The sequence below is a fragment of the Artibeus jamaicensis genome, unplaced genomic scaffold (genome assembly GCF_021234435.1).
Source record: "Artibeus jamaicensis isolate MK-2021 breed Jamaican fruit bat unplaced genomic scaffold, CSHL_Jam_final contig_332, whole genome shotgun sequence".
In the NCBI taxonomy this organism is placed as follows: Eukaryota; Metazoa; Chordata; class Mammalia; order Chiroptera; family Phyllostomidae; genus Artibeus; species Artibeus jamaicensis.
In genome coordinates, this window is record NW_026521788.1 from 37,775,008 (window position 1) to 37,800,674 (window position 25,667).

Sequence of the window (25,667 nt, forward strand, 5' to 3'; positions counted from 1 at the left end):
GTCCGTGTCTGTCTTTCTGGATAGTGTGTGCCTGTGCCAGCATGTGTATGCGTGTGCATGAGTGAGAGTGGGTGCATTTGTCCCTGAGTGAGCCTGCATGTGTATGAAGCTGTGAGTATAGGATGAAGGTGGTGGGGAAGGGTGCTAAGGCTCCGTCTGACACCCCTGTGAATTGAGAAATTCAGTTCTCAATTTCCTGCTGCTGCTGGCTCTGGGGTGCAGTGGGGGTGTGCCTCACTGATGCTGGGTTCTTTGTGAGCCTGAAGATGTCTCTGTCCTGATGGGACCCCTCCAAAGGGCTGCCCCTGACCGTGCCTTTGCTTGGAAAGCACACCTCCCTGTTGGACGGGAAGCCCTGATGGGTTGAGACTGGTGGCCACACAGTGAGTTGGAAGAAGCATGTGCACTGAAGCATCTGGAGGAGCAGAACCCCCAGCCACCATGAGAGTGGCCAGCAGAACGAGGCCCTCCATAGAAGAACCAAGCTCAGAATCTCTATGGTTGCCCAGTGGAGCTGTTTCTCACCTTTCGTGCATCCTGAACTCTGCTTGGGCTGCTGCTTCCTGATACGCTGGCCCAGCTCCTGTCCTCTACTTCTTAACCCCCACCCTCAACCCCTTTTCCTCCCTGCTTCCCTGCTGGTGTGGTGAGAGAGCATCCAATGCCTGGCGTCCCCTGCTGACCCTGGGCCGTGGCTCAGGCTGAGCCAGGAGGCCTCCAGGGATCTGGGAAAGCCCAGATGGGCAAGAAATACCTCCTGTAGAGGGCTTTGGGGAAGGTGCCGAGGATTTTCCAGACCAGACCCAGCCCATCTACAGTTGGGGCACTCGGGCCGACTTTCTGGGATCAGAATTTGGGAGATCTCTCCTGACACCCTCCACCACCAGCCCTCGCTGGGACCTCCTATGTTAACGCCACCCGTTGCCCTTTTCTCCTTCCACCACCTTCCTCCTGCTCCCCCTGCTCCCCTTCCCCAGTGCCGACTACCAGGAACGCTTCAACCCCAACGCCCTGAAGGATTCAGCCCTTTCCACGCACAAACCCATCGAGGTGAAAGGTCTGGGTGGCAAGGCCACCATCATCCACGCGCAGTACAACACCCCCATCAGCATGTACTCCCAGGACGCCATCATGGATGCCATCGCTGGGCAGGCCCAGGCCCAGGGCAGTGACTTCAGTGGGTAAGCGCCGCCCCTCCTCCACGGTGGCTCACTGCTCACGAGCTCAGCCATGGCTGGGGCCTCATCCCCACGGGGCTGCGGGCACCAGGCTTCCGGGCACCGTGAGACACTCAAGGCATCAGGACCAGCTCTCTTCCTTCGCTTTGGGCACAGCCTCTGGCCAGGCCTTCCAGAACATGGCATTCTCTCTTCAGAATTAATCTCATGGTCGGCTTTAGGAAAAGGGTGGAGAAATGTAGACTGTGGTGATGCTTCCAAGTGCTTATTATAGCCTCTGCAGTTTCCCCGGGCACCCTGAGGGGGCTGGTTTAGAAAGAGACCTCTGGATTCCTATAACCAGTGTCCAATTCAGGATGTCCCAGTCTTCTCATAACTAAGCCTTTCTTTGGGGGGAAGTCGGTGCATTCTTCCAAAGATGGCGGCGATTCAAATATGTGGCAGGGTTTCTTGTTTAGGAAGGGGCCTTTAGACTGACCATCAGGGTGCTGTCGGCAGTTTCCCCACTGCGGAGCCTGGGCACTGCCTCCTCCTGTTTGCCTGGGGAAGACGGACCTCAGGTCAATGGGACCTCAGACATCCTTGCTTCCTGGAATTTTCTTGTTATCAATGGTTGAGAAACTTGAGGACTAAATAGGGAAAGAGTTGGCTGAAAATTACTTATGGATCAAACTGCTAATAGTGCAGACATGAATGGGGACCTCTTCCTCTTTTTGTCTTTCTGTCTCATAGTTTCTCTTTCCCTCTCTATCTGTGTGTGTGTGCGTCTATCTCACTCGTTCTGTATTCTTTGTGTATCATCTCTGTATGTCTTTCTCTTGTCTCCCCCCCCCCCCCCCCCCCCCAACACACACATGGTCTCTGACTGTTTTCTACTTGGGAATAACATCAGTGTTGACTTTCAGAATTGACTGATTATCTCTTCGGGCAACATCTTATCCCTGAGTCAGTAGCCCCAGCAACTCAAGGCAAGAAATCTTTAAATGATGCTGTACTTTTTTTCTGAAGCTAGGAAAAACAGATGTCGTAAGAGGAATAAAGGGGTTAAAAAGTCCCAGAAAGTCCAGGGGTGTTTGACCTTTCCAGAACCCAGACCGGGTGGCCATGATGTAAGTAAGGTTAAAAGGGGAAGACTCCAGAGGCCAAAGGAAGGTTGTGCAGACTTGGGGGCTCTCCTGTTCCCAGGGGAGCCTGGCTGCTTAGGCCTGCAGTACCTCCTTTGGGCCACCAGGGGACAGAGGTTGCTTGCCCTGGAGCTGTGGGTCTCAGACTCGCCCGGCTCAGGCAGAACTCTAGACAGTATTGATTTCATTCCATCCTTCAGAGCAGAAAATAGGACCGTGCACGTTTAGAAACACAACCATTATCTCATGTGTACCCAGAAAACAAAACTGCCTGGCTAAGCCAAAGAGATAACAGGGATTTCCTGCTAACATTTGTTTGCCACAGAATGTGCAAGTGTGTCCTTGGTGTGCTCCTAAAAGTTGTAACAGTCACCAAAGGGAAATTCAGTGGAAGATAATGGAAGAACTGCTCTTCACGAGGACTTTCTATTTTTTGCACCTTGGGAAAGAATGCTATTATTTGGTTTTACCACCAGGGAACCCACAATTTTTTTTTTAAACATGATGTACCATTGATCTTATCTAGTCTTCTGGAAAGACCTTTCTCATCTCCCTCCTACCCACTCCCTTTCCCTTCCCTTGTGTGCCTGGGAGGCAACATGCTTTTCTGTTCCCTCTAACTCAGTCCTGCTGGGCTAGTGCTGCCACGGTGACTGTGGGTAAGAGCTGTCTCTCTCTGCCATAAAGTGCTTTGTTTCTGCTATTAATTTCCATGGTTCCTTCTTCACTGAAAGTTTTCTTTGTGTCATCCTTCATTCTTTATCCACCCCACTCCCATAACTCATTTCTGATCCTAACCCTGCTCCCTTGTGTGTGTGCTGTCCCTCCGTCGTCCCTTGATGGATGTGCACTCACGGTCTGTCCTCTGCTTGGCAGAGCATCACCACTGGCATAAGTAGACCCCACAGAATCTGTTCCATCGTCGTCTGTCTGGTTGTGGGGCGGTGTGTGGGGTTGGTGGGATGTGTCGGAGGACAGTGCCTCTGTCCGGTGTTCTTTCTCATACCTTCCTCATAGCCACATGCCATATGCTGCAGCCTGTATAGGCTTGTCTTTTGGGGTTTGCCCTAAATAATGTCACTATGGACATAGATGACAGTAAGAACACTCATGCTGGCTGCCAAGGCTGGGTGTGTCTCTGAGTTCTCTCTGCCATGCTTTGCGGGGGCTCCCCCCAGCCTTTTCTGTCTGCACTGAATCGGCATAGACCTGAATGTCTGTATCCACCCTGGGTCATTATTTAGGGGAAAAGGTGTTAAGGAGGCATTTTAGGGGTCACTCCCCAGAACCCTGATGAAACATGGATCTAAAAGAGACAGTGCTTGCAAGACCACCCAAGGGAGGTGAGAGATTAGTCAGATTGGGGGGCAGTGTGAGTGGAGTAAATGCCCCATGGTGACCTTGATTTGCAGTGACTATGGAGTATTTTTGGTGGCAAGAAGACCATGCTGTGAGAGGCTTCCCAGAACAGCTTCAGACTCAGGGTCCCAGGACTTCGGGATTTGCCCCACTCTTTCCCTGAGCCCCAGAGTCTTAAAAAGGCACAGCAGTTCCTTCATTGGTCTCCCAGTCTCTTGCAGCAACACCAGTCCCTGATCTTTGTACAGTGTGGTAGGAGATGAGCCAACTATGTAAAGCCCAAGGGTCTCACTCCGGGCAGCTTTCCGGAATCCTGGAGTTTTAGAAGGCCAGCGGCACATCAAGGGTGTGTTCCAGGCGAATGGCAGCAAATACCTTCCATCTGCTTTCTGAACCACATAGCTCACTGTAGGCAGGCTTATAGACAGGGTCTGGGCTTGGGTCTACACCTTCCCTCACCCATGGCACAGTCCACACTCACTCCTAGGAGACTAGGGAGTCCTGACTGTATTATGCCTTCCTGTTGCTCACCTCACCCAAAGACAATAGGCCCAGCCTCTGCTTTGAGAGCCTTTGGGACACCTCTGTGAGCTGGAAATGGCCTTCCCTAGTGAGACCCCCACCCACTCCTCTACTCCTGGACAACCCTGGGCTCCTCCCTGCCAGGACCTGAGAGGGATCCACTGGCGTTCCCCACTGGACCCCAACCACAGGCTGCTAACTATCTGTAGCTCTCTGGCCAGGGCACAGCACCAGGGAAGTAGGGGCAGCTCCACGCCATCTTAGTTACTTTTTGTCACCTTTCTTTACCTCTGCTGTCATAGCTTGCCCTGAGCCAGACACAGGGCACCAATCCCGAGAGACTAGACCAGTGCTAGATAGCTCCTTGCAGAGAGGTAGAAGACATGGAAACTGGGGAGGACCCCCTCCTAGCTAGCTGGCCCTCATGGGTGCACGTAGAGGCAGCCATAGAGGCAGGCAGGGGATGCTGTACAGGGCAAGGGTCTGAGCTGGGCTGTTTCTAGGCATAGAGCATCTGTGCTGTACAGGCCCAGTGAGCAGAAGTGGCCTTTCTGAGCCCTTGTCTCTGCAAAGGGTCTGATGGAAAGGACACTAGGCTGGGAGCTGGAAAGTCTGGGTTCTAACTCTATTGGGGGCCCTATGTGCTAGAGCTACCTAGAGCTAGTATTCTGGTCTCTCTGGATCTCAGTTTCAGCATCTGCAAGTGCCTGAGCTGGGCTGCTGGCTGGGGAAGCAGGCTCTTATTACTGCGAACTCCACCTGAGTCCATGACAGGGTGGGCCGGGCATCCTGTGTCCTCCAGCCCTGACTGGTCAGGGTGGTGAGTGGGCATCCATAATGCTTTTGATATATCCTGCCCTGCAGTCTGGTCCAAGCTGGAAGGCACTGAACCCAAGTAGCTCTGGGGGCCCTTCTGGCTCTGATATAGAATTTGTTTATTCAGCTAAGTTTTGAGCACCTACTACGTGCCAGACCCTGGGAGTCTAAGGGAAGGTCACCAGGTCTCCTTCAATAGGCTGGGGCAGAAGACTAGTGACCCTCCTGCAGCTCCACTCCCAGCTTCTCCAAGCCAGAACACCCCTGTCTGCAGGTGATACACTGGCCACATGGTCTTGTTGCTGTGTTGCTCACCTTCTAGCCCTCACTTGCCTGTTTGTAGCTGAGAGGTAGCCTTCAGTCCTCTGCTACAGCTGTCATGGCTTTGGTGGCTTCCTGTTTGGATCCAAAGGTGTGAGGAGGATAAAGGATCAACCCTGAGGGAGACTTTGGGTCCAGAATTGCTTGTCCTCACATAGCCTCAAATTCAGGGCCTGCTCAGGGAGGTAGAAATTACTCCAGGAAGATGTGTTCTGCCTCCTCTCTCCTTAAAGGAGATCTAGCACCTGGGGTAGGTAATGTCTTCACGTCAGTGTCTTCAGCAAGCATGGGGAGGGGTGTTGGCTGGAGGGATCTGAGCCTCCTGACCCCCCGTGAGAGGAATCACTGTCTAGTTGTGGCCACTCTGAGCACTGAGGACCCAGCCAACCCCTTGTCCCAGGCTCTCAGATGGCAGTGGGTAAAGGGAATAGTGGGTTCAGATAAGTAGGGGCCACCATGGGTGAAAGGGATGCCAAGGGATGCAATGTGTGGGGGGGGGGGCGTAAGGGGTTGGAAGCAGGGTTCCAGCCTAGCTGTCACCCACAGCCTCTTTCTGCATTGCAGGAGCCTTCCTGTTAAAGACCTTGCTGTAGACAGCGCCTCTCCTGTGTATCAGGCTGTGATTAAGAACCAGAACAAGCCGGAAGATGAGGCTGATGAGTGGGCCCGCCGCTCCTCCAACCTTCAGTCTCGCTCTTTCCGCATCCTGGCACAGATGACAGGGACAGAATACAGTAAGTAAGGGCTCTGGGGTGGGCTGGGGAGGCAAAAAGGAGAGATGCTGAGGGGCCATGAGGGTTCCGGGCCCTACTCCACAGTCCCACAGAGGCCAGGGAGTCAAGCCCTTCCTCCCTCTTTTTGAAGATGAGCTGGCCTTGATAGATAAATAGTGGCTGCTAAGCCCCTTTGGGGCCCTGTCTATTTGGGGCAGGCAAATAGCATCAATGTTCTGCTCATCTCCCTGACCACATGGTGAGCAGCAGGCTTGCCATGATGCTTCTGGGCAAAATTACTGCCCAGAGCTGGGATAAGAGGACCTCACAGGCCACACCTCTGACCACTCCCACCCACCTACACCATGTCCTCTCATATTCCCTTTCTCCCCCCGCCCTCTGCCCAGCACACAGCCTTTTCCTTCCTAGTTTAGGCTAGGGAGCAGTCATTGGTGGGGAATCAGTGCCCACAGAGCTCTAGTGGCTTTTCTTCTCTATGTTCCCTGTACTCCTCCTGACCAGCAACTTTCTATCCACAGTGCAAGACCCTGATGAAGAAGCTTTGCGAAGGTCAAGGTAAGTGTCTGAACTAAGACTTTGTGACCTTGCCCCTCCTAATCTCATCCCTTCCCTGGTAGCCCCCAGGTCACATGACTTATGGAAGGAACCCCTCAAGTTTATGTATTTGGGAACTCTTGGCCCCTAAGGGGCTCCAGCAGATGCTGGCTTGGGGGGGCATTTGTTGTGGGTCAGTGAGGTGGGTGCCTGGAGTTGAGTCTCTAAACCCTGGGCGCAAGCTGCCAGAGTAAGGACTCTGGGCTCTTCTGGCTCAGTCTGTGGGCAGGGCTGCTTTGGCCTTCACTGGGCTGTTGAGAATGAGGGCATCTCTCCCTGTGAGGGCACCGAGCCAGCTGCCTTGCCTGCCCACCCTGTGAATCTGGAAAGCAGGCACTTGGAAGCAGGCACCTAGAGGGCTCTCCTGGTCATGGGTGCCTGGCCCCTGAACTCACCTGTTGAGGTATTAGTTTCATAAATTGCTCAGAGCATGACAGCTGTTGCAAGGAAGGACAAACCCTGGGCATGAGGAGGGGTTTGTTCAGGGCTAGGCATCTCAAGGTCAAGGTATAGTGTTTAAAACACTGGCAGGCCTGAGGCCACAGCCACTAACCTACTACCTGTGGCTTGTCAAATGCTCATGGAACGGCGTGAGGGGGCATGCTGCCCTGGAACCCAATGGAACTCACCAGGGCCTTCCATGTGGAGGCATAGAGTCAAGTGTGATTGTGCTGTACTTTGGAGGCAAATGTCATCTGCATGTTCTTCCTGGAAGAATCTGCCTTGGGTCAGTGCATCCTGTTGTGAACTCTGTATGAGGCTGGGGCTCGGAGGCGCTCTTCCACCCTGGGCCAGGCTTTCTGTACTTACTAACCTGTGTGTCATGGTCATAGGACTGTTCGGAGAGCAGAACTCTGGGGCACTGGAGTTGACATGGATTTTCTTTTTGAACCTGTATTTTTGCCAGTCCAAATTGCTTCCACTCTTTGGCTGGGGCTTTCAAGCCTAAAGTGTGGTCCTCCCAGGCCTGCTAACAATGGCATGCCGTTCCAGTAACAGTTCTCAACCTGTCACTGCCTGCAACGTGTACATATGCACCTGAAATGAGATGATGCTTGACTTAGCTCAGAAGTTAGTATCTAGCTCTTCTAAGTGTGACTGCACTGTCAGCCCTCCTCCTCCTGTACCCACTGCTCCTGCGTGTTGTTTCCACATCTGTCCCGCCTCCCCTGTGAGGCCACCCCATAGGTGCTCCCGTGAGCAATGTCGCCGCAGCAAAGATTTGATAGAGGGGCTTTACAGCACATACCCCACAGCAAACAGCTTCATAGTCCCAAGTTCCTTCCAATTAGAAGCCAGCAGGGGCATTTTCTCTCCCTCTCATGAGGCAACCCTGCCTTTCTGGCCCCTGCCACCTCCCAGATGTACTTCTGGAGACTCCTTTTCTGGCAGGTTACTCTAAGTTTGCACCTGGTTCACTGGACACCGTCTACAGGCAGGAGGGTACTGGTGGAGGTAGATAACAGTAACTAGAGGTAGATATCTTTTATATTTCTTCTGAAGTATTTTTAGGCACTGAAAAGTTATTGGGTGAGGAGAACATGAAAGGCAGTATTTGGGGTGGTTCCCAAGCCTCATAATTGGCCTCCCCCTTCCTGGCTTCCAGATGTATCTCTTGGGGCTTGTTCTGCCTGGTCCTGTAAATAAGTGGGGAGGTTAGTCCCACCGAAGTGGCCACCTGAGTAAAAGTGAGCGTGCTTGTCTCCATCCTGGGTCCAGGCAGGTCAGGGGTCTTTCTCCCCAAGGGAGCTGAGCCCCACTTCCATCTGTCTCCACTCCCTAGTTGGAAGCTACACCCCTAGTCCCTGGTGACCCATCCTGTTGGCTGAGGACAGCCACAGCCTCTTCTTTCTCCTCCTAATTCAGCCATGCTCACAGCAAGGGATCTAAGAGTCTCTCCTGAAGGCTGAGTTTCCCCAGGAGGGCTTCTTACTTCCAAGTGGCTTACTCCAGCAGAGTCTGAGTTTGCCAGATGCTGGCAGCCTGGCAGCCTACACAGGCTTGTACATGCACAGAGTGTTTTCTACTTCCTGTTGCTGTGTGGTGGGAAAGCTGGCAGGAATGCCCATGAGTGGTATCAAGAAGTTCTGTACCAGGCAGCAGCACTGATGACCGGGCAAGTGTAAGTTTGCATGTCAGGACCCTGCATACTCTCCTTTCACCTGTCATTCCTAGGCCTCCAGGATCTGCCTCCCACAGAGTCCCACGGCAGCTCACAAACCCTGATTTCCCTCCATGCCCTTCAGTGGGCCCTGGCTTTGTACCCTCTGACACTCTGACAGTGTCTCTGGTAACTGGTAGCAGGTAGGATCCCTCCAACACTCCAGTGCTCACCTGCTGGCCATCCTAAGGCATAGTCTAATCTCCAAGGACCCTATCTTTACAGGTGAGGCAGGGTAGGCCCCTGAAAAGCCCATATATCAGCTGTGAATTTGGCTGCCATCCCAGGAAAGACCCAGCACCTTAGCAAGCTGCCCAGGAGGGCTTAAACACTAGCCTGCTGACAGTTTCCACACAGGACCCGCTCTAGTGGGTGCCAGTAATGTTGTGGCTCCAAGCCTCCTCTGAAACTGCGGAGCACAAATAGTGCCTCCCTCCAAAAGCAGAGCATCTGATCTTAGAGAAGACACCACCGCTTTCCTCTGACTTTGGAAAGGCAATCTGGGGCCCTGATGGCTTGGAAGGTCAGGTCCATGTCAGGCGACCCTGATGGGGCTGGGAGTAGGAATAAGCCTAGCTTCATCAAAGGCGGGGCTTGAACCTGTGAGGCATCTGGATCCCACTGGGCATAACCATCCCGGAGGACCCCAACATGGAGCCCAGACATCCCCTGGCCCCCACCTTGTGGCACCACTATCTACGAGTACAGTCTCCATGTTCATCGGATGCTCACCCAGATAAACAACTTTCCTCTCTCTGAGTCCCCAAGGGTTAAGGAACAAAGTTGATTTTAGTGACAAGTTCATAGATGAGTTGAAGGTGAGGATTGATTGCACACCCCTCCACAAACAACATAACTCCACCACCCCTACATATCCCTTCTCCATAGTGCAACCATCCAAGGTTCTTTTTCCTCTCCTTACCTGCCTCCTTCCAACACAGCAGTGACTCACTGGTTCCTTCCTCCTCCTCTGCAGTGTCCTGTCCCCTCCCTGGCATATTCAGTTCTGTCCCCTCTAACTGGGCTGACTCTCGCGGTGCCACCTGGCTCAGGGCCTTCCATCAAAGGGAACCCTCATGAGGAGCAGTCAGCAGCTATCCATAGTAAAAGTTGCCTGTGTTTTGTGGATGTATTGGTCTTCTTCATGCCTAGCAAGTTTGAAAACCACAACTGGAGAGACCAGGAGGTCCTATGTCCCCTGAAAAGCCCTTGTGGGCATCCTAGGATCTCTCCCTTTCTTCCTCTCTTCTCCTCTCTCCTTTTCCTTCTCCTCACTCTTCTCTCAGGCTGGCTATGAATTTTCAGACAACTCCAAGCAGAGGAGGCTCACTAGACTCAAGATGCCCCAGAACTGTCCCTGCCCTGTAACTGAGCACTGATGACAAAAGCTGCAGACCTGGCTGAACAAAGTGGCTGTGGCTGTGCCTGTGTCCTGGGAAGTCTCCCTGGGGTGGTTTTCAGTGCAGTTGGCATGGCTGTGTGGCCCTGCACCAGGGCCTCTGCTCATGATGTCTCTGACTCTTCTCCCTGACTTCAGACAGGCTGGCACATAGATCATGGATCTGATGTTCAGTTTCCAGGTGGCTTAACCCCATTCATGATGTCTCTGGGCCTTGGCTTCCTCTTGGTAATAGGAAAGTTTGGACACAACTAGTAGTTTTAAAATGTGTTAGCAGTGGGCCTCATTTGTCAAACAGAATCTTAAAGAGACCCGATATGCAGGACCGAAAATAGGTGGGGTGCACCAGGTAATGCAGATGTGGGACCACGCAGGTATATTGTAAATGTGGGGACACGGGACTGTTACTGTGGAGAAATGTAAGACCAGCTCTGCTCCATCCACTGATTTTTAAAGACTTAAAGCTGATATTTCTCATTTTTACATGCTGGCAATTATTTATTAAAAATTATTTCTAATTTTTACATGCTGGCAATTTATTAAACCATTTTGAGATCATTGCAGATTGGTATGCATGCAGTTCTAAGAAATAATACACAGACTACCCTTTATCCCCAACAGTAATGTCTTGCAAGACTATAGTACAATGGCAAAATCAGGGTGTTGACACTGATATAGTCAAATGCAGAGTATTTTCATCACCTGAACATTCCATGTTACCCTTTCATAGCCACACCCACCTCCCTACTGCACACCCTCTCCCTAACTTACAGCAATCACTGTTACCTTCTCTCCATTTCTATAATTTTGTTGTTTCAAGAATGTTATGTAAATAGGATCACCAAGCCTCTGATGCTGTGGGACTGGATTTTTCAGTCCACCGAATTCACTGGAGATGTACCCAAATGCTTGCGCGTACCATTGGTTCATTCATGTGTTTTTATTGCTGCGTAGTAGTCAATGGACTAGATGTAACAATTAATTTTTAAAATGAGTTTTAAGCACTGTCCAGGTTAAATACTTGGTATTCGTGGCTTGGTGTGGCCCCTGGGCCACTGATGGATACCTCTGATCTGAAGGATATAGAGGTCCCTTCAGCCTGGGGTAGGGAGCGTCCAGGAGCCTGGTGTCTGTGTCACTGGCCTTCTCTAGGCGCACTCTCCCCCCCCCCATTTCTTTGTTTTCGGCTGCTCCTCACCTGCTTTGTCTCGTGCCCTCAGAAGAGCAGGCTGTGTGTTGAGCCCCAGAGACCCTGCTGGTGGGAAGTGGCAGGAGTCCTGGCTGTCTCTATGTGTGCCAGTGGCCTTGTGAGTATGTGTGTGTACATGTGTGCCTGGCCGTGCTCAGGCCTAGAATGGCAGGGGCAGTTGACTGTGTTGGAAGGCTTCTCTCTGAGGACAGAAAAAGGTTGGCAGAGACTGGGCAGCACAACGAGGTGACAGGTGTGCTCACCAAGCTTCATCACAGGGACAGGCGTTTCTCCTTCTTTACTCCCAGCTAGGGGACAGAGGCTATGTGAAGCCCCGAGAGCCCACAGTGGTTCATCCCCAAGAGTCCAGAGCCAAAGCAGCCCTGCCCAGTCCTAACCACACAGGCCAGGGAGAACCCAGAGGCTGCCCTTTGCCAAGCCTCTCCTCAGGCCTTCTAGCCAGGCCCTTCCCCAGGGACGCCCAGTCACTCAAGTCAGGGACTTCAGTCCCTCCATCCTGGTCCTTGGGACTCTGGTGTTGCCCCAAACCAGGCCTGACCATCTGGAAAGTGCCCGATGGAGGGCAAAGTCTCTCCATGCCAAATTCCCCCTCCCATACCCCTGCCCCAGCTATTAGACAGGGGAATGGTGGACATGTCCCCTAACCCCTTTCTTTCTTTCTTTCTTTCTTTCTTTCTTTCTTTCTTTCTTTCTTTCTTTCTTTCTTTCTTTCTTTCTTTCTTTCTTTCTTTCTCTTTTCTTTCTTTCTCTCTGCTCTCTGTTTCTCTCTCTCTCTCTCTCTCTCTCTCTCTTTCTCTCTCTCTGTGCCACAGGGAAAGGTTTGAAACGGAACGTAACGGCCCACGTTTTGCCAAATTGCGCAACTGGCACCATGGCCTTTCGGCCCAAATCCTTAACGTTAAAAGCTAAAAGACTATCTGCAGTCCCCCACAACCTGCTCCCTTCTTCCCCCTCACATATCTGGCATGTGAGCCCCATGGAGATGCTTGAGAATGTAGAGCTGTGTGGGACACCATTAATAGCCAAGTGCTGCAGTTCTGCTCTCTGCCCATCCCATGCAGCACTGCACCCATTCACCCCTACCCTTCAGTGCAACCCTCACTAACCCCTAAACCTCCCAAGTCTTCGCTCCCCTACCCAGAGCCTTAACTGTAGTTCAGAGAGAATGTGATGGGGTTTGCTGGCATAATACTCCAGAACCAAGGGGAACAGAATGTGCTGCTGGTCGACTTCCTACCAACCTCAGCTCCTGGGAGAGACAGCCCTGCCTATTGCCATCTTGGAAAGAGTCTCCCCATAGATCAGGGTCCTGGGAAGAGGCCAACTCCCCATCCTCACTCACTCCCTTGCCGCCCTCTGGAGCCTGGCAGCCCAGAGCAGGGCTCTCTGTGGAGGAGATGGAAGACCTAGGGTAGATGAGGCAGAGGTGGAGATTGGGGTGCGAGCTCTCTCCTCTGTGCTGTGTGTGCTGGCTCCCTAGTTCTCTCTCTGTACATATATGCATGCTTGTTCTGAAATAAAGAGGATTTGAAATGAACCAAACCAGCCTCAGTCATGCTGTGCCTGTGTGCATACCATCCAAGAGGAGCATGTCTGAGATGGGGAGAGGACAGACACCTCAGAGGAGGGGCAGGGACCCAGTAAGCTCTGCCCTCCACTGGTTTCCCACTTTGAGGGCCCTATCTAGGCTGCAAGCTTAGGCTGGCAAATGGCGGGTGGGGATCTTTGCTGTACCAGGTGGGAAGCCTTAGCCTCCCATGGGGCAGTGTGTATCAGTGGGTACCCAGATGCCCCCTGCCTCTGCTCCCACACCCAGCTGCAACCAGCAGGCCGAGCTATCCATCCCTCCCCATCAGAAAGCAGGCCTCAAGCTCCCCTCCCAGGAAGGCACTGCTCATGCTCAGCCCTGCTCCAGGCCATTGGAGAAGGGGCTCAGGAAGGCAAGCCTGTGTTAAGGAGTAGATCACGGGAACTGCCGGGGGTCCTCAATGGGCCAGGGCCGTGGCTCAGGGGTGAAGAGGTGGAAGATATGCCTGGTGGAGCCTTGCTCAGGTGGCTGGAAGGTGGGGGAGACCTCCAGTTGGGTCTTGCTTCTGGCCTCCACCACCTGTGGCTATTTCCTAGTCCTGAGCATTTAGGAAGGGCCAGGCTGGGCATCACTCGTGGCCTCCCCACACTCCTATTTATCCATCAGCCTGGTCACTGATTGCAGAAACCACTGGCTGAGAACATGAGACCAACTGCACTTAGCAAATAAAGGCAGATGCGGAGGCCCATCCTTCAGGACTCCCCTAACACCCCTGTGGCAACTGGGCCAAAACCTTGCTTCCACTCCTGCTGCCTGAGCACACATTTCCTTTCTTTCTCTGGGGATCTTGGCAACCCCATCTGGAAAAGCTGGTCAGGGAGACTGCTCTGTCCAGTCCACCATCCTGAGATACTCTCCAAAGTCCCCTGGCAGCCTGTTCCATTTTGGCCTCCATTTCTTTCTGTCTCTAGCAGTCTGACTCCAGACTGGTTAGGCTAGGGCCAGACACAGCAAGCTTGCTGATAGATCAACAGAGGAGATGGCGGTATGTGTTCCTGTCTACATCTAGGCGTTCTGAAGCATACCCATATTTAGCCAAGCTTTCATCAAGGAATTTGAAGGCCCAACGATAGATTATGGGGGTGGGGACTGCCAGGCAGAGAGAGATCCTGGGCAGTGGGTGTCCTAAGGCCAACAGAGGACTGAGTCAATCAGAACTTGTGGCCTTGCAGTTTTCTGTCCCTGATCCCTCAGCTGGCTGCTGAAGCCCTCTTGAAGCTCTGGAAGGCTCTCAATTGCTTTCCAGCCTGCCTGGTGCCTCCCCATGACCCCAGGCCTCTTCACGCAGCCCTCCAGAGTAAACAGGAAAGATGTCCTCATTCAGCATTCCATGTCCATGGAGCTGATGTGGCTGTGACTGACCATGATGCAAGGTTGCTCATGTGAGGTTCAGAGACAGGAAGCGCCCCTCTGACTGGAGGGTCAGAGAAGGCTTCCTGGAAGAAGGCGTTTGTGTGTCTGACCCTCAAGAACAGTTAGGAGTGGGGTATGAGTGATTAGGGAAGGCTAGACAGTACTCTAAGCAGAGGAAGCAGAGGTCCTGATGAGAAGGGTGTCCCAGGGTTGAAACCTGAGTTAATCGTTTTGGCTGGAATAGAGGGAGTACAGAGGATGTTTTGGTTAGTAGTGGTCCAAAATGAGAATGCCAGGCTATGGGACTTTGACTGTATTCTGCAGGCAATGTGGAATAGTGAAGCTTGCAGGGCACCATTCACACGGCAGCCTGTGAGGATTGCTGTGCACTGTGCCCAAGGGGTGTCATTCACATAGACCACAATGTCAACAGGGCCCCTGGAGTTGTGCAGTGCAGCAGCCTGGCTGCAGAGCAACCTAGTCAGGGCTACCCTGAGCAATAGTCAGTGATCGGGCTGCAAGATGCAATGCCAACAAGGTAGGTGGCAGCATAAATACTTTAAAGACCAACTACCTGACTGGTGTTCTGTCATCATCTGATCAACAGAGATGTTCATGTTACATTCTCTTAACTCATACTAATAGCGTCATCACCCCAATAATAAAACCCTCCCCCAGGACCATCAATCACAACACCTCCATCATCAGTAGTTCCAACCTGAGCCCAATAACCACAAACTCCAAGACCCAGCACCACCACTGCACCAACCCATCCCTTCCACACATAATATCATTGTCATCAGTAAGAGCATCATCCAAAGGCCACCACAACATAACACAGGGTTGACATGCTCCACCTTAATGCCACCTGGGTTGAGAGACAAGATGAGCTGAAAAGGGGACAGTAGCCAGGCTGTATTTCTCCTCTGGCCACTCCTTCCCCATGGAGCCATGAGCAGTTGAATATAGTTGGTTTGCTTTGGTTTTTGCTTAGATATTTAAAGTGCATTGCAACTGAGGTTGGAGGTAGCTACAGCACCCTAAATTTGACTGGAGTGATTTCATGGCTACTGTCTTTAGTACTGAAGCCAGGGCCATGCTTGCTCACTGAGACACCCTTCTGGGGATTTTAGGGGGTCAGGAAACTTTGGGCAGCAACTAACCTGAATGAGACCCTTTAGGATATTCTACTTTGCTTCCCTTACCTTTCTTAGGCCCTGGCTGCTTGGTGTCTGTAGACAGTGGTCCTAGATAGGATACCACTCAGCAAGAACCCCAAGTAGCAGGCTGATGTGCATGCCTTTTGTCCTGGCCCTGTGGAAGATCATGAATTTTCCTAGGGCCCACCTCACTCCCAGAATCTGGGGTTCATTTGGAGCTATGTCTAGGGAGAACACAGGTAAGTTGGTCTGACGGGAAATTGAAGAAAAGGGAACAGGCAAAGTCAACACTCTATTTGTCCGACAGAATACTGTCCCTAGCCCAGGCATTTTCATCACTCCTGTCCTGGGTGGTGTCCTCAGTTTTCAGAAGCCCACTGGAAGCATATAACACAGTCAGAGAGAAACAGATAAAGGAGGCCGGGTGTCCTATGTCAGCCTGGGCTTTCCCAGGCCACACTTCTCCATGCTATGAGGAGGGTCTAGCAGCCAGTTCAGCAATATGGCTTCAGGAACTGCAGCTATGTCTCTGATGCAGCTGCTTCACAGAAATAGCTTCCAGAAGCCAGATTCTTTCATAGAGGATGGGTGAGTGGCTTCATGGAAAGGCCAGGGCTGGGCACTGCCACAGGCCTGAGAACTAAGCTTTCTGAGGCCTCTTCTGTGAACTACTAAGCTAGGAAAGGGCTGGTAAGGATATGGCTACTGCCCTTGTCCATCATGAATACTTCTTACACAGTCACAGAGAAGAATAGTGCTCCCTCCCATGGGTCAGTCAACCTATGGCCTTGCCACTTCTCCAGCTCTCTTCTTTCTCATCCCACTCACATTATTTCATGTGTTTCTCTGCCACACACCTCACTGGGTGGAGATCGATTTGATGGTGCTTTGGTAAACAGCTCACAGCCCTCTGGCATTCCTTTGTAGTAGCAAGGTCTCTAAAGCACTTTCCTACTCCAGGTGTGATACATGGACCAGCAGCATCAGCATCACCTGGGAGCTTGTTACAAACACAGACTCTTAGCCTTGCCCAGACCTACTGAACTAGAAGCTACATTTGAACAAGATACCCAGGCAATTCACCTGCTGCACATTAAACTCTGGGAAATGCTGCAGTGAGGTTTTGGCAGTTTGGTGGATGTTTTAGCAGACTCAGTCTTTCTGGAAGTCAGGTTCCTCACCTGTAAAAATGAGAATCTTTAGACCCATCTCCCAGCAAGTTTGAAAGGATCAAATGGAGTAATGCTTATCTGGCTGTTTGCACAAAGCCTGGCATGTGGTAAGCACTCACAGAGGGAAGATTATTATTCTAATTCTTTCCAATAAGTATAGTGCCTTCTGTGGGAGAAGATTCTACTTGCCTTACTCTAGGCAGAAGTTTCTTTCTTCCTCCATGAGGCTACACTTGGGGTACCAGGTAAGGCTTCAAATCCGAATGTCTCTCAGTCAGATCCTGCTGTCACTACCCATATGTTCTAGGAGCTGGAGCAATTGAATTCTCCATCTCCATTCCCTCATCAATTAAACAGAGTTGCTAACATCCACATCAGAGGGTGGTTGTGAGGAACTACAGACATGTGCCTGGCACACAGTACCAGGTTAACAACCGAATTGCACTGCATGGGGAAAGCCATCCCCACTTGCAGCAGTTGCAGTATCCTATTGCTATTGTAACAAGTACAAATCCTAATCCAATGACCCAGATTAGATAATGTGTATTTCTTTGCTTTCCTATAACTTAATTTGCATTTGATGCCCTGTTCACAGGTGGCAGAAATCTTATCCCACCAATTCAAGCTCTGATGCTCCTCTCTTGCTTTGGAGTGGTCTTGGGGGAAGAGATACTTACAGAATAACAAGGCAGACAGGGTGGGGCATCTGGCACCTGGCCCTTGATCATGGTGTACCTGTGCCAGCATCTGTGGGAATATCCCTATTCTGTCTGGCCACACTGGTCTACACTGGCACAGCAGTCACCTCTCTTGTTCCCAATTACAGGGTCTTTCAGATGCGCGGGCACTGAGGGCCATGCCCATGACACTCTTGGGTATATGGGGAATCGTCTGTGGCTGCTAGTGCACACGATATAGCCTGGGGATCTTTGGGCTGACTTAGATCTGTCTGCCCCTTCACCATGGGCATAGTAGACCCTGGAGTTCTGCCATCTCTCTAGGGTTTACCCAGAAAGGGGGCACAGCTGCCTCTATTCTCAAATCCCCCAAGCCATATTGTCCCCTTTCCAGTCTAGATAACCTTCATCTGCCTGGCATGGCAGCTTCCATCCATCTTCCAAATGTAGTTAGTACCTTGAGACTCTCACAGCCCAAAAGCCCAGGCTCTCACCACTCTAGAACCTAAGCCCTTGGCCCTCAAATATCTGACCTTTGCTTTTCTCATCGTATTATCTCTTCTCAAAGGCAATGTGTGCGTCTGATTAAATGGAGAAGGATGAAGAAAAAAAAAGGAAAACAGGATGAGGGCTGATAATTCAATCTACTTTTCCATCACACTGTGTTTTTTGTGATACATACTCAGAAAAATAGGAAGTAAAAATAGGGGGCGGTTCTTACTGGGCTTGAGAATAATTTTGTCACTGTGATCTTCCTTGTGGTTTGAGCCCTTCCCTCTTTGGGTCCTGGGGGTTGGGGCTCTTTCCCTGAAGCAGGGTCGATGACTTCTGGAAGATCATGCTCCGTTCGCAGTGTGAATGCTGCCTTCCACCCAGCCTGCCTCTGCTGCAGCTACCACGACCACGCAGAGGGGCCCCCTTGACTTGTTGTCTTTCTCGGTCCTACCTCACCAGCACCCCTATTGAGCATGCTCCAGTGTGCACCAGCCAGGCCACCACCCTGCTGCTGCCTGCTTCTGCCCAGCTGCCTGCTTCTGCCCAGCCACCCACTGCTGCCTCTCCTAGCACAGCCTCGCCACCCTTGGCTGCAACCACTGCCCACGCTACTACCGCCTCTGCCATGGCCCTTGCTTCAAGTCGTGCAGGAAGTCCAAGGTAACTGCCCCACAGGTGCCGGCCCTGGCCGTGGGGAAGGGAGGCAGGCAAGGTCCACTCTGGGTCCATCTGTAGGCAGCTGTGCCTGGTCCTCAGAAAGGCCTAGCCAAGATGGTTAGGAGCCCAAGGCCCCAAGGAAGCCAAGGCTAGCACTGCTTGCTGCAGCAAGTGAAGGGGAGTGTACAGTGTGGCTGAGGACAGATTATGCTCTAGTGAGAGAGATTAAAGTCACACACACACACACACACACACACACACACATACACACACAAACACACACAAGTTAGATAACAGAGACTGTGTGGAAGGTCTGTGTTCCTGGAACTGGAATGAGGGAGAATAAAAGTTGTCGCCATGGGCTGGGGAAGCTGAGGAAGGCTCCATGAAGGAAGGAGCATTGACCTGTTCAGAGAAGGCAGGTCAGATATTTAGCAACTAACTTGCCCTTGTCCCTTAGGCTCTCTTCTCTTGATGGAGAAGCATGCTAACTCCGGAGGCAGCTGGTGCAGTGGGTTTTAAATCTCTGCTCCACCACTTACTGTCTGTAATCTTCAGAAATACCAGACTTCTCAGAACCTCAATTTCCTCACCTGTGAAGATGTTTAATGCAACATCTATTTTATAGGGTTGGGATAGAAAAAGTGTACATAAAATGGTCTCGGGTATTGCAATTTACTGCTTTTCAACATGCCCTCCTGGGTACCCAGCAAAGGTAGGGGTTGGGTGGTGAGAGGGGTGTGGGCAGGTGTCAGGAGGTGCTGGAGTCTGGCTGGCAGATCACTCTGGAACAGTCAGGCAGTGTAACAGGCCAGGCTGACCCAGCTCCTTCTGGGTTGCACGGAGCTGTCAAATTGGTGTTAAGGTCAGAGCCAGATTTCTCAGTCTCCCACACTCCTCTTCCAGGGTTTGGCTGGAAAGGTCATGCCCCAGGATGCATAGGTCCCTGGTGCAGCCTCAGGAGGAAGAAGGATGAGCAGAGTAGCCCACAGGCTTGTGGACTCCAGCCCTTCCCCTGGGGCTGTACAGTGACCCAGGTAATGCAGTGTCCAGCCTTTCCCTAGTCCAACTCAAGCCTCCAGGCTGAACCCACTCCAGCCTACAGGGCTTGTTCTACCCCAGCTTCCGGGGACACTTAACAAGTGCTTCCCCTCTGCATACCAGAATTGCTTCAGGTAAGGGCACAAAGAAGAAACTTAGAGGAGGGTAAAAAATGTCCCTGTTGCTGAGTGGGAAGATGCTTCCCCAGTTTGGATTGGGGAGCTCTAGATGCTGGGGCTCTGCTCAAGAGCAGGATTCAGCAGCACACTCTGGGCCTCTGTCTCTTGGGGGCCTCAGCACTCCCTCAACAGGGCAGACCTTCCTTCACTTTGTCTTGCCAAGTGCCTGGGTGGAGGTTGCACAGGGACCTGCAGTGCTCCTAGCTTCAGGCCGAAGCAGAAGGCATCAGGGGACCACACTGGGGGCCCACCTACCTTCCCTTCCTGCACAAGGGGTGGGATGGACGGAGAGGGAGCAATTGGAAGGCAAAGGACCAGCCCTTCTCTGGAACATGGCTTCAAATTCTTGCTGGATATCTTAACTGCGGCTTCCTCCCACAACAACAATCCATGACACGGGACTCATGGCTCCTGGGATGCTGGGAAAGCATCCTCCACTGGTGAGAATATTCTGATTAAGATCCATCGACTTGGCCTTCTCCCACCACAGTGGAAGCTGGGTACCCTGTGGGTACTGCCTTTTCCTCTTCCACTGACCCCCTACTGGTCTTAACAGGTTGGTCAGAGATGAGCATGCAGGCCCAGGGAGGGGAGACAGTGGCCTCACTCAACCAGAAATATGGCAATGTGGCAGGGCAAGTCTATACACCACCCAGGTCTAGGACTATGGCTGTCCGAAGCTCATTCCACCTCCGTGCTGTGTGCGGCAGCACCAATCAGGAGCTTGGCAGTGGATTCTTAGCTCAGGACCACTGCCTTCCAGAGTCCTAGAAAGGCAGGTTCTGCCTTATCCTATGACTCTGCCCAGCATGATGCACAGGCCCTGAGCCTGTGCCAAACAGGCAGAAGGAAGGCAGGAAGCCATTGGCTGGTGAGGGACAGTACATTTTCAAGAACTCACTTCTCTAGCAACCCATTTCCCCTGGGTGTGGTCACATGGTCCCTGCTGGGATTTGAAAGCAGTAGGGAGAAATGAGGGATGTGTTCTGTAAAGTGTTCATTAGTTTTAAATGGAAAAAAAAATGGGGGCAGGATTCACAGACAAACAAAATTGGAAAACACTGGATCAAACAAAGTAAAACAAACTGCTTAACTCCAGGAGCTCTTTTAGCCTTCAGCTCTCCAAGAAAAGAGGCCAAGTACATATTTCCTGAGGGCAATTAACTGGGACACATTCCCCCACCCCCATCTCTTTGGTCCCATGGGTCACAAGTAGGAAAAGGCTGCTCTAAGCCTCTTGGCGGCTAATCCAGTGGGAAGAGGGCAAAAATTGTACATCGAAGAGAAGCACGTCTGGAGGTGAGGGGGTCTTCTGGCTTCCCATGAGCCCTCCCTGAAGCCCTCTTGCCCAGAAAACTGAGACTTTACTTCTCCCTTAGTAACAACAGAAAGGGAGAGTGAGAGGAGGCCAGGAAGTATAAGGCTGTGAAGTGCCCCAAGGTCAGAAGGTCGAGGGGGTGGGGCAGCTCTGACCACCCCCATCTCTCTCCTCTGTCCTGCCTCTGTTCCCTTCAGCCCTGGACCTACCCTTGCAGTCTCTTCCCATGAGGGTGAAGGTTCTTCTCTGCATCCTCCTGTCCAGCTGGTGGCCTTCCTCCTTCTCTCTGAGGTGGTGACACCAGCAATAGGCTATATCTCTCTAGGTGTCTCTGCTGCTTTAACCAAACTTACCAAGACTCGACACCCAAGGAACAGCTTCCTCCCCTCTAAGACCTCATGGTCTTTCCTCACAGCCTCCAGCAGCTATCCTCAATCATTTCCATCAGGCTTCCTCTCCACAGAGGCTCCTGAAGATTGGAAAGCCAACCTGCCGTGGCTGCTAGCACCAGGACCTGGGTGGGGCTGTCCTGGCTGTTAACTCTTCCCCCCTTGGTTCCAGACCACAGGCCTCTGCTCACAGTACCACCTCTCCTGGACCTGCTGCACATACATACACCGAAGCCCCAGCTGGCCCTGCACCCAAGCCTCGGGTGGTCACTACTGCCAGCATTCGGCCTTCTGTCTACCAGCCAGGTAAGAGGAGAGTGGGAGGGGAAATGCTCACACTGGGCATGGGTTCCAAGGGTCAGTTCCAAGGCCACGTACCCAAAAGGATGGTGGTCAGGGAGGCCCTGATAATGTGATTCAGACCTCCTTCCCTCAGTTGTGGGCCAGAATCCTATAGAGCCTGCCTTGGGCTCCTGGGAGACAGGTGGGCAGCGCCGGGCAGGAATGGAGCCTCCCAGCTGTTAGGAAGAGGATGTTCCTGTCTGGGGATTTTCAGGCTCAAGCAGAGGGAAGAGGATATAGAGAGAGGAGCTTGTTCCTCCAGGATTCTGAGTCTGGTTCAAACCAGCAGACAGGTAGCTATACAAAAAAAATAACGTGGGCTTTGGACAGCCTCACTATGTCATGGTGTGCCCCTGGGCAAGCTGCTCAGCCTGGCTGGTCTTTGGTTTCCTCAGCTGAGGCAAGGTAACTGGAGCCATGGAAAGCATAGGTAAGGCAGCAGAATGGCCAGCACAGAGCCTGACGGTGGCTGAGCTCACTGGCACTCTGTTCTATCACTCTGGTTCCCATTCCCTTCACTGCCTAGGACCCCCTTGCAGGGAAGAGGGCTCAGCCCCATGACCCCCTTTTTCCTAGCCAAAGTTGGGCTTCCTCCCCAGAACTCCAGGGCAATTGTCAGGCTGTCTTGCACTGTCTCCCTTCTCCTGCTTATTCTCGTTTAATAAACCTAAGGGTTCCTTAGCAGGTATTTTCCTAGGCCGGGGGAAGGTTCCATGTGCCCAGGTCTATCGGACGTGCCCACAGGAGGGCTCCTGACATCCAGGCCCTGACTGCTGATATCACCACCACTTATCCCCTGAATCCCACTGGACTCTGACTCTGAATTCCAGGAGGGCAAAGCTATAGCTACTCAGCATAGGCAGTGAATAGGAACAAATGAATGAATGAATGCTGGTAAGAATCACAAATGTCCTCCCACTTGCAACAGGGAGTGGAGAATGGGGAGAAAAGAGACAGCGAGCTGCATGCTCTGGTGGCTGAACACACAGGGATAATGGATCACAAGGGTTCTTAGAGTGATATCCTGGTGCCTATTCCATGCACGGGTCAGGTAGGAAATTAAGTGGGAACATGCTTTTCATTTAAAGCATTATACTTTCAACAAATTTAGTTTTATGGCCATCTTGAATTTATGGAAAACATGAATTTATGGAAAAATTTTCCACTTGTAATAGTGATATAAACTGTTCTTTCCTCCCTAAATTATTGAACACATATCATTTTTACATATGGTAAGACTCATGAGGTGAGGAAGTTAATGTCTTGTTTGGGAAAGAATGAGGTAGGTAATTCTCAGCAGGCAGGAAGGAGAGGGAGAGTTGGCCAAGCAGCCATGGGGTAAATAAAGGAAGAGCAAAGTCTGGACTCAGGAGCATGTCTTGTTAGAGAGCACAAAAGATCCCACTGTGGCTGGAGAGCAGGGAAGACAAGACAGGAGCTGAGTCAAGAAGGACCTTGCTTCAGGAGCTTGACTTGTATGGGGCACAGGAGACCCACCAGACCTTTGTTCACAGAGCTCACTGTGACAACAGCCTTCAGTGTAGGCTGTAGAAGGGGCCTTATCATCAGACAGACTCCCCTGCCAGGGCCTGCTCTGATATCTAGGGCAAGATACTTTATCCCCTGGTGGGTTTTGTTCATTTGAAAAATGGGCGTGATACTGTATACATCTCATGTTCTGGGAATGAAAAGAACCACCAAGTGCCAAGCTGAGTGCCCAAGAGGTGGGGTTCAGAGGCAGGGGCACAGTGTTCTGAAGCGGCTGGCACGGAGAGGGGGAACACTGGAGGGAGTGGGAAAAGGAGTTTGAAGGAGCGGCGGTAGGTGGAGCCGGGATGGCATCTGTGTAGAAGGCACGTGTGTACCTGCCCGGCCCGGTAGGGCTCGGTCCCAGGTGGGTGGGTCTTTCTGAGCACCTTCAAGAGCAGGCCCAGGCTTCCGTGCCCACCGCGGCACAGGGTCTCCTCCGCAGGCCCGCCAGAGGGCGGCAGGGCTCCGGGGCCCAGTACTGGGTGCCTCTTCTTCCCTCCTAATGGGCTCCGGCCCAAGCGGGCGAGATGTGCAGGAGCCCGGGGCCTCCGCAGCATTCCCAAGCCCGCAGACGTTAACTCATTCCTGCCGGGAGGGAAGGAGGCGGCCTGCCTCCACTCCTTCTCGTGGAGACCCTGCTGCTGGGTGCCGCCCAGGGGTGGCTGGCAGGCGGCTCTGTGAGAAGCAGGGAATGTGGCGGGCCTGAGCCTCCTCCCCTCCTCTGCCCCTCCTCTGCCGACCCCCGGGCGGAGCGTCCCAGCCCTGCCCCGAGGAAGCTCCCCGTGGGGACTCCTCCAGGACGAGGGTGGTGTTCGGAGCCCAGATCTTATTGCTGGCGCCGGGCCGGGCGGCTGCTCCCCAGAGCACCTGGGGCCCGGGAGGGGACTGGGCAGTGGCGCGGAGGCCGGGGCCAGGTCAGCCCGGGGGCCCGGCCGAGGCTAGGCGCTCCTGGGAAGCGGGGCCTGGCCTGCAGTGAGTCAGAAATCACCTTGTTTAATTACACATTCCTGAACCTGCGAGTGCGATAGGAGCCTTTTGAACTTGCCAATTAGAGATGAAATATCACCTTTTAATTTGGATGGGCTGAATTCCGTCACGCAGAAATAGCAACAGCCCGAGGCTCAGAGATGGGGTATCAGGTCTTTCCTGGCCTGTTGGGGTGGTGAGGCCAGCAGGGCAGCTAGGCGCAGAGCGAAAGGGGCCGGGAAGCAGCTGCGCCCTGAGCCCTCCCTCCAGGAAGGAGGGGACATGACGGGGAGGGGAGCTTCCAGGCAGTGCCTAGGGAAGGGAAGTTCCCCAGCTCTAAATGTGTGAGCCCTGCTCAAGGAAGCTGCCAAAGTCAGGTCCAGATTTTGGCCTGCCTTTGACTGTTGTGAGAGCTTAGAAAACTGGGTTGGATTAAGGAGTCTGGGAGACTAGGAGGAGGGAAGATTTGGAAAGGGTTTATTTTGTTGCCTTGGGAGTGGTTAAAGGGAGACGGGGTAGGGGGTGGGGTTAGGGGTGGTGGGAATTGGGTTTTAGCTCCACTGCCTGAGCTTCACTTTAGCCAGGTAGTTAGTTGACTAGGTCAGAGACTTTAGGTAATCACTGAAGTTCTCCCAGCCTTAGTTCCTCATCTGTAAAATGAACTTGAAAATGTTATCTGCCTCACTGGATTATAGTGAGTGTTATATGAAATAATGCATATAAAGGGCCTGGCATGTGGAAGCAGTTAGTACTTGGTAGCTATTGTCAAATAAAAATTAATTTTCTAGTGGCCTCATTTTAAGGAAAAAGAGAAGCAGATGAAAATAATTTTATATTTATTTTAATTATATTTTATTGATTATGCTATTATAGTCATCCCAACCCCTTTGCTCCCCCTCTACCCAGCACCCAGCACTCCCTCAGGCAATCCCCACACCATTGTTCATGTCCACACCTCACACATTTCCTATACTGTGCTTTACAATCCCATGGCTATTCTGTAAATCCATTTGTACTTCTTTTTTTTTTATTGATTATGCCATTACAGTTGTTCTATTCCCCCCTTCATTCCCCTCCACCCTACCCCCCCTCCCCCATCATTACCCCCCTTTAGTTTATGACCATGTGTCTCAAGTTCTTTAGATTCTATATTTCCCATACTATTCTTGCCCTCCCCCTATTTTCTATCTACTGTCTATGCTACTTATTTTCTGTACCTTCTCCCCCCTTCTCCTTCTCCCACTCTCCTTTACTAACCCTCCTTGAGATCTTCCTTTCTATGTTTCTACTCCTGATCTAGCTGTCCTTTTAGTTTGCTTGTGTTTTAGGTGTGGTTGTTAATAACTGTGAGTTTTCTGTCCTTTCACTGTTCATGTTTTTTT

The 25,667-nt window shown here is 52.0% G+C and overlaps 1 protein-coding gene across 5 annotated transcripts in view; it reads left to right on the forward strand.

Annotated features, from left to right (window-relative positions):
* The window catches only part of LDB3 (LIM domain binding 3), a 66,444-nt gene that overhangs the window by 15,920 nt on the left and 24,857 nt on the right, over positions 1-25,667 (forward strand). The window contains exons 5-9 of one of the 5 annotated variants that reach the window (XM_037163370.2): positions 978-1,181; positions 5,885-6,054; positions 6,573-6,609; positions 18,323-18,523; positions 21,620-21,753. In XM_037163370.2, coding sequence (XP_037019265.2) covers positions 978-1,181; positions 5,885-6,054; positions 6,573-6,609; positions 18,323-18,523; positions 21,620-21,753 — 746 coding nt within the window. Of the gene's footprint in view, positions 1-977; positions 1,182-5,884; positions 6,055-6,572; positions 6,610-12,230; positions 12,961-18,322; positions 18,524-21,619; positions 21,754-25,667 lie in introns of those variants that run through there. The other 4 variants (XM_037163366.2, XM_037163369.2, XM_037163365.2 and 1 more) reach the window with 4 other exon arrangements.